Genomic DNA, 11,566 nt, shown 5'->3' with positions numbered 1-11,566 from the left:
TTCGTTTTCTCACAATCCTGGAGACTACAAGTCCAAGATCAAGGTGTCAGCAGGGCTGATTTCTTCTGAGGCCCCTCTCCTTGGCCTGTAGATAGCACTCTTCTCCCAGTGTCCTCACATGACTTTTTTCTCTGTGTGTCTCTATGTCCTAATTTTTTCTTTCAAGGACACCAGTCTTATTGAATTAGGCCCATCTATATGATCTTATTTTACCTTAATTACCTTTTAAAAAAATTTTTTTATTGGAGTATAGTTGATTTACAATGTTGTGTTAGTTTCAGGTATACAGTAAAGTGAATCAGCTATACATATACATATAACCACTCTTTTTTTTTTTACATTCTTTTCCCATATAGGCCATCACAGAGTATTGAGTAGAGTTCCCTTTGCTATACAGCAGGTTCTTATTAGTTATCTATTTTATATACAATAGTGTGTATATGTCAGTCCCAATCTCCCAATTTATCCCTCCCCCACCCATCTCCCGGTAACCATAAGTTTGTTTTCTACATCTGTGACTCTACTTCTGTTTTGTAAATAAGTTCAATTGTACCTTTTTTGAGATTCCACATATAAGCAATATCACATGATATTTGTCTTTCTGTGTCTGACTTACTTCACTCAGTATGACAACTCTAGGTCCATCCATGTTGCTGCAAATGACATTATTTTGTTCTTTTTTATGGCTGAGTGATATTCCATTGTATATATGTACCACAACTTCTTTACCCATTCCTCTGTTGATAGACATTTACGTTGCTTCCACGTCCTGGCCATTGTAAATAGTGCTGCACTGAACATTGGGGTGCATGTATCTTTTTGAATTATGGTTTTCTCTGGGTATATGCCCAGTAGTGGGATTGCTGGGTCATATGGTAGTTCTGTTTTTAGTTTTTTTAAGGAACCTCCATACTGTTCTCCATAGTGGCTGTATCAATTTACATTCCCACCAACAGTGCAAGAGGGTTCCCTTTTCTCCACACCCTCTCCAGCATATATTGTTTGTAGATTTTTTGATGATGGCCATTCTAACTGGTGTGAGGTGATACCTCATTGTAGTTTTGATTTGCATTTCTCTAATAATTAGTGATGTTGAGCATCTTTTCATGTGCTTTTTGGCCATCTGTATGTCTTCTTTGAAAAATATGGAATGCCTCGCGAATTTTCATGTCATCCTTGGGCAGGGGCCATGCTAATCTTCTCTGTATCATTCCAGTTTTAGTATATGTGCTGCTGAAACGAGCACCTTCTAGATTTTCTTTTGACACTGTTTTTATACCCTCTTTTTAATTATCAGTTTGAAAGTACATATGAGGAAAATTGAACTCAGCAGGTTGGCTGGGGGTGGGAGTGGGGAAGAATGATATAGTAGGTAAATCAATAGGAGATTATAAAAAGAGAAGAAATTATTATCAAAATATTATTTAAATGCTAATATAAACCTATTATACTTCTGCTTCTTTTTAAATATTCTAATAAGTTATCCAAAGGAATCAGGAAAAGAGAAGCATGGTATAACAGAGATTGCACTAGTTAAATGCCATGTATTAATATTTCATGACCAGTTTTTTTCATACACAATCTAATGAAAGCTGTAAATTTTTTTTTTTTTTGATTATAAACAACAGAAATTTATTTCTTACAGTTCTGCAAGCTGGACGTGCAAGATCAAAGTGATGGTCAATTCAGTGTCTAGTGAGAACCTGCTTCCTCATAGACCACAGTCTTCTTACTGTAATCTCACTTGGCAGAAGGCCAATGCTATAATTTTTTTAAAGCACAAAATTGGAAAGCCACGGTGGCCATTGATATACTGACAGCCTAAAATATCTACATTTGGATTTTTCAGATATGTATTATGTTTTCAGACTCAAAAATAGATTTTTCTATTTTATATATTACCATTTCGTGTACTCTTTATTCCTTTGTATGAATCCAAGTTTCCTTCCTGATGTCATTTTCCTTCATCCTAAACTTCCTTCAACACTTCTTGCAGTGCAGGTTTCCTGGTAAGAAAATGTCTTTATTTCACCTTCATTTTTTAAAGGAGATATTTGCTGGATATGCAATTACAGGTTAATAAATGTTGATGGGTCCCCTTTTCCTCCCCCTCTAGTAATTTTTTAAAATGTCATTCCATTGTCTCCTGATTTGCATTGGTTCTTGATGACAAGTCAGTCATAATTCTTGTCATAGATCCCTGTATGTAATGCATCTTGGGCTGTTTTAAATATTTTCTCTTATCATTAGTTTTCAACAATGTAATTACAATGAGTCTTGATGTTATTTTCTTTGTGATTATCTTTCTTGTTGTTTGTTGTACTTCTTAGAGCTGTGTGCTGATATTTTCCGTCAAATTTGAAGAAAAAAATCAGGCATTATTCCTCCAAATAATAGAGCTATTAGGATAGAGTTGATAGTTAATAGGATAGAGTTCTTTCTCACTCTATCCTATAAACCCAATTACACATATGCTATATCACTTGATATTGATGGTGTCCCAATACCAAGTGTTTTTTTAGAACAGCTTACAGAAAAATTGAATGAAAAGTACAGAGAGATCTTTTTCTACCTGATAATTTTAAATTTTATGCTGGATTGTGTATAGTTAAGTGCCTAGATTTTATTGTCTTCTTTTAGATGGTGTTGAATTTTGTTCTGATGGCAGTTAATTTACTTGTGAATTGACACAGTACTTTTGAATCTTGTTTTTAACTTGGTTAGGGCAGATCTAGTCTTTATTTTAGAGCTAGAATATCCGTTGTACTAAGGTGTGGCCTTTCTTGGCTATCAACTGAGTACCAGGGGGGTCTCTCCTCTCGACTGGTTAGCATTCCATGTATCCCAGCCCTGTGTAAGCTGCAGGACCCCTGTGATGGTTTCCTGCTTGGCCTTCAGGAGTCTTGGACTGTGCAAGATCAGCTAAGAATTCGGTAGAAGTTATCAGGGGAACTTCATGCAGATTTCTAGATTATCTTTGTGAAGCTCCCTCCTTTCTGAGAAAATTCCATTCATCTCAACACCTTTGAACTTTAAACTATGTTTCCTCAGCTCAGTGAGACTACCAGCTCTGTTTGGGTTCCCCATCCTTGCATCATGGTAAGGAAAATTATCTCCGGTCAGAAAACAAGGGTGATGGTGCTACTTACATCATTTGTTTCCCTTCCATCAGGGATCACAATCCTGAACTGCCTCTTGTCCAACATTTGAAATGATTGTTTCATATATTTTTCTAGTTTTTATGCTTGTTTACCACAGGTGCCATTTAGTCTATCATAGTCCAAAACAAAATCCACTATAGACTTTTTTATTTAAAAAATTGTTTAATGATTGAAAATTTCAAACACATGTAAAAGAAGAGGGAGGAGTAAGATGAAATCCTAGACACATATCACTCAACTTCAATAATTAGCAACTCATGGTCAATCTTGTTTCATCTATACCTATTCATTCATTCACCTCACTTCTATCTTATTTTGAAGCATATATTAGCCATCATATCATTTCATCCACAAATATTTCAGTATTTATCTCCAATAAATAAGATTTTTTAGTATAGCCACAATACCATTTTCATACTTTAATAAGTTAATAATTCCGTAATATAATCACATAAAGAGTAAGTGTTCATAAAAGGTAAGAGGTAAATACTATTTATATGTTCTTGGGTAATTCAGTTAACTTCCTGGTGCCTCCATTTCCTAATCTATAAAATGGGTCTGATGGAAGGAAGTTGGGCTAGGTGTTGTCTCAGGCCCCTTACCCCCATCTTTGTTATGTAACTAAAAATCTTGTACTCTCATATTAAAAGTCATTATCTTGGTTTTGAGCAGCTTGCATTATTTAAAAAAAAAAGTAGATCATGGAGACCTGGAACGCCCCTCCCCAAGAATATGAAAGTGATGATGACTCTTACGCAGTGTTGGATTTAACTGAGTATGCAAGAAGACACCACTGGTGGAATCGAGTGTTTGACCACAGTTCCGGACCTATGGTAGAAAAATACTCAGTAGCCACCCAGATTGTAATGGGTAGAGTGAGTGGCTGGTGTGTGGGATTTTTGTTCCAGAAAGTTGGAAAACTTGCAGCAACTGCAGTAGGTGGTGGCTTTCTTCTCCTTCAGATTGCCAGTCACAGTGGCTATGTGCGGATCGACTGGAAGAGAGTTGAAAAAGATGTAAACAAAGCAAAAAGACAGATTAAGAAACGAGCAAATAAGGCAGCACCTGAAATCAACAATATAATAGAAGAAGCAACAGAATTTGTTAAACAGAACATTGTGATATCCAGTGGATTTGTGGGTGGTTTTTTGCTAGGCCTTGCATCTTAAGGATATGAATGTTCTATCATAGTGGAGTCACCTCTGAGAAGAGAAATGGTGGTGACAAGATGGTCTCAACATTACCCATGGGCTTCCCTGGTGGTGCAGTGGTTGAGAATCTGCCTGCCAGTGCAGGGGACACGGGTTCGAGCCCTGGTCTGGGAAGATCCCACATGCCGCGGAGCAACTAGGCCCGTGAGCCACAACTACTGAGCGTGCATGTCTGGAGCTTGTGCTCCGCAACAAGAGAGGCCGTGATAATGAGAGGCCCGCGCACCGTGATGAAGAGTGACCCCCGCTCGCCTCAGCTAGAGAAAGCCCTCGCACAGAAACGAAGACCCAACACAGCCAAAAATATAAATAAATAAATAAATAAATAAATAAATAAATAAATAAATAAAAATACTTAAGAAAAACACAAAAAGCTTATTAAAACAAACAAACAAACAAACAAAAAACATTATGCATTGACAGATTCTCCAGGATGACAAGAAACAACTAGCTGGACAGTACCAAACTCACTGCTTAGCATTTTGCCATCTGAAATTTGGCAGATTAGTATCTGCTATAAAACAATCTGTATGATCTGTGTATAATAGTATTCCTGAGCAAAACTGGCTTTCATTACTTTTTAAAAACTTGCATTTGCTTAAAATTTGCCTATAAAACACCACCGTTGGATGTAGATATGGAGAGAGAAAAAAATCTGTTGGCTATATTCCCCAGTGAAGTATCATCCTCATTTTATTTAAATAAGATGTTCTCCATTGTGCTTTTTAGTATAGTGCCAATAATTTAAAAATTTGTATTATAGCTTCAACAGTAGGGCTGACTTTTTTTTAAAGATATGTTTGCAATAAACTGAAGAACTGTAATGCCCTTTTTATGGAAGGATTTACAAATAATAGAATTATTAAAGATATTAAACAAATTTAATACCAATTTTTAGGTTGTTTTTTCCTGCAATTCTTACTTTGCTTACTATGTAATAACTGTAGTAAATGCTCTTCTAGGGAAATGCTCTTCTAGGGAAATACTACATGTCTAAAGCTCTTTTTCTTTTTTTGATGTCTATAGTTTAAAAATATCTTCTTGTGTATAAGCTTCTAATTTTTTTATTCATTTGTTTATCTTGACAGCCTGGGTAGAATTAATTATTTTGAGGGTACATATAGTTGGGTCACTGATTCGTTTTATTAACTTTGAGTGAACCTTGTTTTTCATTAAAAAAATCCTAATTATTATTTTGACCCTTTCTTTACAAAGAGGTAAAAATCACCTTAAAATACTTAGTAGTATAGTATGAATTTATTGTCTGAAGAACAGTGATTTTCTATATAATCATGAAATTGTAGTTTAAAGAAAATCATCTCTTTGATCTAGTCTGAGATGTAAATGCTGAGGCTTTCAGCTTTTTAGGTAGCATTTTTTTTTTTTTTTTTTTTTATTTATTTATGGCTGTGTTGGGTCTTCGTTTCTGTGCGAGGGCTTTCTCTAGTTGCGGCGAGTGGGGGCCACTCTTCATCGCGGTGCACGGGCCTCTCACCATCGTGGCCTCTTTTGTTGCGGAGCACAGGCTCCAGACGCGCAGGCTCAGCAGTTGTGGCTCACGGGCCCAGTTGCTCCGCAGCATGTGGGATCTTCCCAGACCAGGGCTCGAACCTGTGTCCCCTGCATTGGCAGGCAGACTCTCAACCACTGCGCCAGCAGGGAAGCCCCTAGGTAGCATTTTATGTTGGTCCCAACACTAGGCCAGTTGACTTGTTTCTCAGGGCCGATATCACACTCCCTCAGAGGGTCCTTGGCCTAGAAAAGCTTTTTGTATTGTTTGTTTTGTCCAGAGTTCTACGTTGGAATTGGGAAAAACAGCAGAACAACGTGTGTTGGAATCTTCAGATTGGAAAGACTTTGCAGATACTCAGACTATCTCCTTTTGATAGGAAGTCCCTATAGTATTTTTTGTGTATTGTAAACATAAGGCATTTCATACTTGCAAGATTGTTACAGTTTGTGTGCTTTCATTTTTGCAAGACTCCTTAAAATTGAATGTGGGATTGATCTTCATTTTCTTCCTTTACTCTCAGCGCCTCAGATAAAATGCTAAATAAAACTCAGACTTTCTTAATATGAAGTGATTTTGCTTATAAATACTTAATTTTTCTTCTTTGAGCTTTTCTCTGTTTCTGCCTTGCCTAGCTTTTCATGACTGTGGAATTAAAAGGGAAAAATATTCTACGTTAGGCAGAACCTGGGCCGTGCTTCTGTGTGCCATATCTGGGTGATACCCTTCATCTGATACAGTGTGGCAGGCTACTGAGGGAAGCTCTAGGAGCTGGCTCAGTTTGTTCATTTTGGAAATATTTATAGTGTCTGTTCTGTGTGTGATACATTGGGAAAGTGGTGGGCACAAAAATGTCTGCCCTCAAATAAAGACTAAATATTCCTATATGAAAAGTTACATACTAATATAGGACAACCTGGCGTATGATTTAGTGGCAAATGCGTTGTAGAGATAACTACTTTCAGAGTCCAAACATGAATGAAAAGTGAAAAAGAGCACTTCATTTTTTACCTATACATTTCCAAGTATTTGTTGATTTGTTTGAAAATATTTGTATATCAGTGTGAAATATTATCAGCTCTCTCCATATGCTCTCCTCTCTGTTAGTGCCCTTTGTTCTGCCTCGTGTCCGTGCCGTTTCCCCACGAGGTTGTACGCTACTTGAGGCAGTCGTGTGTGGTGTTAATTAATCTATAACTTGTGACACACCCTGTGTAATGCTTTGCTCAGCATAGGTATTCAGCTGATGTTGTGAATGAGTACGTGAAAAGCATATGACTGTGCTAGAGTTGGTGTCAACCTATAGGAAATCTTCTCTGTATGGCAGCCCCGTGAATCAGAAGCTCCAACAGAAATGACTTGGTGGGGCTTGGCCTGAATGAAAAGCCTAGAGCTTGCCTTTGTCTAAAATGGGGACTTTTATGTTTGAGGGCATAAAGGTTGTTTGCAAGATTTATTAAAACTTGAGTATGTGGAATATAGATATTTTGTGGCTTAGGATTTGGAAGATTTGTAAGGACATTTTGACTGATTTTTATTTTTTATTCTTAGAGCCCTCCCCAATCTCCCTCAGAAAAAAAAGATGATTTTTAACATTTTCTTATTTCAAATACAATATGAATGAAATATGTTTATTATAGAAAATATATCAGCCTAAAGAATATATAGAATGTCAATAATGTGATGTACCTAGAGATAATGATTGTCCATATTTTGATACATAGCCTTTGGAATTTTTTCTACATATATATGAATACATATTATGTGTATTTTGTATTAAAAAAAAAGTAGTGTTCAGATTTTCAGTTGTCTCATGAATGTTGTAATTTTTTTCACAGTTGCTTTGAATCAGGACCCATGTATTTAATAAGCACAATAAAGATAGGAAAGAAATCAGGAGGAAGTTGAATCATGCAAGGCCCGGGAGGGTGGAGTTTCAAAAAGGAGATATTATTTAACAACGACAAATGCTGCAGGGAGGTCAAATAATAAAAGGGCTACAAACAACAAGACTATTGGATTCAACAAGAAGGATCTCAGTAAACTGCTTTGCCAGAGCAGCTTTGGTGGTAGTGGCTGGGGGCGGGAGGGAATGACTGGGTCCAGATCACAAGGGGTTGAAGAGTAAATGAGACTTGAGGAAGTGAAAACAGGCATAAATAAAGCTTTCAGGAGGCTTGATATGAAAGGAAAGAGATGATGCTAAGTAGAGTGGAATGTAGGTCAAATGTGTTTTTTTTAAATATGAGAAGGTCAAAGCACATATTTAATGCTGACGGAAACGCCAGCAGAAAAGACACGTTAAAGACACAAAAGCAAGGTGCTGATGTCTAAAGGAAGGCTCCTGAGGAGACGGGAGGGAATGGAAATCAGAGCAGAGGTGAAAAAGCCAGGCTTGTAAAGGCAAATGCTTCCTCCATGCTGATGGGGTGGCGAAACCAGATACAACTGTGTAAACTTGATTGTTGGGGCTCAGGAATCTGGGATGCACCCCATTGGATGGTATACAGTGGAAGCTGAGTTCATCTGCTGGGAGTAACGTGAGGGTGTTAGAAGAGCAATGAGGTTGAAGATAGGTTTCAAGGAGAGTAGCAGAGAGAGAGGGAAGAGGCTATAAGAAGGCTGGTCATGTAGTATTGAGGGCCCAGCAAGGGTTAGAGACAGATGTTTTGATGGGGCACCAATCTGTGCAGTGGGGTGATTTTCTTCAGCCACACTCAGGATGCTGGATGTTTGTTCAGTCAATCTACAAAATAAATTCTTTTAAAAAGCTCAAGGGACATGAGGAGAATTTGTTGCTTATTCCTTGTGCTCTATTGGTTTTGTGGTCTTCAGATTAGATAGCCACCTTTTGGGAATCTGGGAGAGGAGCCTCCTGATTCAATGAGAGGTCTAATTAGAGAACTCTCCACTGTCTTCTGATTCAAAGATGCTCTATGTTTTAGCCTTGATTAATACCAAATGCCTTACTTAATCGTATTTTCCCCATCCTTCTCCACAACATCTTGATCTGTAATTACTGATCTTGTACACTAATACTCTCAGCACTGCCAGGTTGGCTTTCAGCCAGATTTGATGGCTGGGTCTTCCTTGCACCAACCCTGCCTAGGTCGTGATACCAAGTAACCTTCTTGGGACACTCTGGTCTCCCCTCCCAGTGTGATCAACTTCAGAGCAACCTCAGTAACTCAAGATTGATTAGTCTGTAATTTAGTCTGTTATGCTTTTCTCTGGGTGGTGATGATTAGGATTTTAGCCTTGGCTAAATAAAGCTTTTTAAATGTAATTGTATATACTGATGTCAATGATGAGTTGGCAATCTCTATATCTTCTTTGGAGAAATTCACTAACAAGTTCCCAAAGTAGCATAGCAAATGATTAAAATCTGCCCTGACCTCAAATCTCAGAAACCTCTCAGTATCTTCTCAGTTGGTGGTCCTTTGCAGATATAGCCAGTGTTGTTTATTTCTCACTGAAAAAAAAAACCATTATTCCCAGGAGAGGGACTCACCATATCTAAATTAATTATGGAAGTAATGGAAAATATCTTTCTCCTAGAAAAAATATCTATGGCATTTGCAAGATAAAAATGTCAGTAAATAAATAAAATAAAATTCAAAGAAAATTGTCAGTAAAGATAGCAATCTAGGTATAAAGTGGTTATATATTTTTCTGCTTAATATTGGAAAAAATACCTTTAAAATTCTGTGCACATTTATTTTGGGAGACCCTTGCCTAAATATCTCTTTATAGATTAGAAGCTTCCTTAATATTCACAGTGAAAAGAATTATTTTCTCCTTTCTTTTTTTATATATTTATTAAAAAAATTTTTTTTAAATCTTTATTGGAGTATAATTGCTTTACAATGTTAAGGAGTATTCTAATGTTGCTTTACAATTGTTATACAGTTTCTGCTATATAAAAAAGTGACTCAGCTATATGTATACATATATCCCCATATCCCCTCCCTCCCACCCTCCTATCCCACCCCTCTATGTGGTCACAAAGTACAGAGCTGATTTCCCTGTGTTATGCAGCTGCTTCCCTCTAGCTATCTATTTCACATTTGGTAGTGTATATATGTCAATGCTACTCTCTCACTTCGTCCCAGCTTACCCATCCCCCTCCCTGTGTCCTCAAGTCCATTCTCTACATCTTCATCTTTATTCCTGTCTTGCCCCTATTTTCATCAGAACCATTTTTTTTAGATTCCATATATATGTGTTAGCATACAGTATTTGTTTTTCTCGTCCTGACTTACTTCACTCTGTATGACAGATTAGGTCCATCCACCTCACTACAAATAACCCAATTTCGTTTTTTTTTATGGCTGAGTAATATTCCATTGTATATATGTGCCAATCTTCTGTATCTATTCATCTGTCGATGGACGCTTAGGTTGCTTCCATGTCCTGGCTGCTGTAAATAGTGCTGCAATGAACATTGTGGTACATGACTCTTTTTGAATTATGGTTTTCTCAGGGTATATGCCCAGTAGTGGGATTGCTGGGTCATATGGTAGTTCTATTTTTAGTTTTTTAAGACACCTCCATACTGTTCTCCATAGTGGCTGTATCAATTTACATTCCCACCAACAGTGCAAGAGGGTTCCCTTTTCTCCACACCCTCTCCAGCATTTATGGTCTGTAGATTTTTTGACGATGGCCATTCTGACCGGTGTGAGGGGATACCTCATTGTAGTTTCGATTTGCATTTCTCTAATGGTTGATGATGTTGAGCATGCTTTCATGTGTTTGTTGGCAATCTGTATATATTCTTTGGAGAAATGTCTATTTAGGGCTTCTGCCCATTTTTGGATTGGGTCTTTTGTTTTTTTGATATTGAGTGCATGAGCTGCTTGTATATTTTGGAGATAAATCCTTTGTCAGTTGCTTCATTTGCAAATATTTTCTCCCATTCTGAGGGCTGTCTTTTCGTCTTGTTTATGGTTTCCTTTGCTGTGTAGAGCTTTTAAGTTTCATTAGGTCCCATTTGTTTAATTTTGTTTTTATTTCCATTTCTCTAGGAGGTGGTCAAAAAGGATCTTGCTGTGATTTATGTCAAAGAGTGTTCTGCCTATGTTTTCCTCTAAGAGTTTGATAGTGTCTGGCCTTACATTTAGGTCTTTAATCCATTTTGAGTTTATTTTTGTGTATGGTGTTAGGGAGTGTTCTAATTTCATTCTTTTACATGTAGCTGTCCAGTTTTCCCAGCACCACTTATTGAAGAGGCTGTCTTTTCTCCATTGTATATTCTTGCGTCCTTTATCAAAGATAAGGTGACCATATGTGCGTGGGTTTATATCTGAGCTTTCTATTCTGTTCCATTGATCTATATTTCTGTTTTTGTGCCAGTACCATGCTGTCTTGATTACTGTAGCTGTAGTGTAGTCTGAAGTCAGGGAGTCTGATTCCTCCAGCTCCATTTTTCTTTCTCAAGATTGCTTTGGCTATTAGGGGTCTTTTGTGTTTCCACACAAATTGTGAAATTCTTTGTTCTAGTTCTGTGAAAAATGCCATTGGTGGTTTGATAGGGATTGCATTGAATCTGTAGATTGCTTTGGGTAGTAGAGTCATTTTCACAATGTTGATTCTTCCAATCCAAGCACATGGTATATCTCTCTATCTGTTTTTATCGTGTTTAATTTCTTTCATCAGTGTCTTATAGATTTCTGCATACAAGT

At 37.2% G+C, this 11,566-nt stretch overlaps 1 protein-coding gene and 1 non-coding gene across 2 annotated transcripts; one reads left to right on the top strand and one right to left on the bottom strand.

The window, feature by feature from the left end:
• Positions 1–1,139: 1,139 nt before the first annotated feature.
• On the bottom strand, positions 1,140–1,246 carry LOC132361876 (U6 spliceosomal RNA). Its single transcript, XR_009502141.1, has one exon. It is a non-coding gene; the product is annotated as a U6 spliceosomal RNA (small nuclear RNA).
• A 2,616-nt stretch (positions 1,247–3,862) lies between these two features.
• On the top strand, positions 3,863–4,330 carry LOC132360625 (FUN14 domain-containing protein 1-like). Its single transcript, XM_059915703.1, has one exon. It carries the CDS (start codon positions 3,863–3,865, stop codon positions 4,328–4,330), a length of 468 nt encoding a protein of 155 aa, XP_059771686.1.
• Positions 4,331–11,566: the final 7,236 nt, after the last annotated feature.

The sequence above is a fragment of the Balaenoptera ricei genome, chromosome 2 (assembly GCF_028023285.1).
Source record: "Balaenoptera ricei isolate mBalRic1 chromosome 2, mBalRic1.hap2, whole genome shotgun sequence".
In the NCBI taxonomy this organism is placed as follows: domain Eukaryota; kingdom Metazoa; phylum Chordata; class Mammalia; order Artiodactyla; family Balaenopteridae; genus Balaenoptera; species Balaenoptera ricei.
Note: the sequence above shows the minus strand (reverse complement) of the source record. Positions and strands in the feature narration are given on the sequence as shown.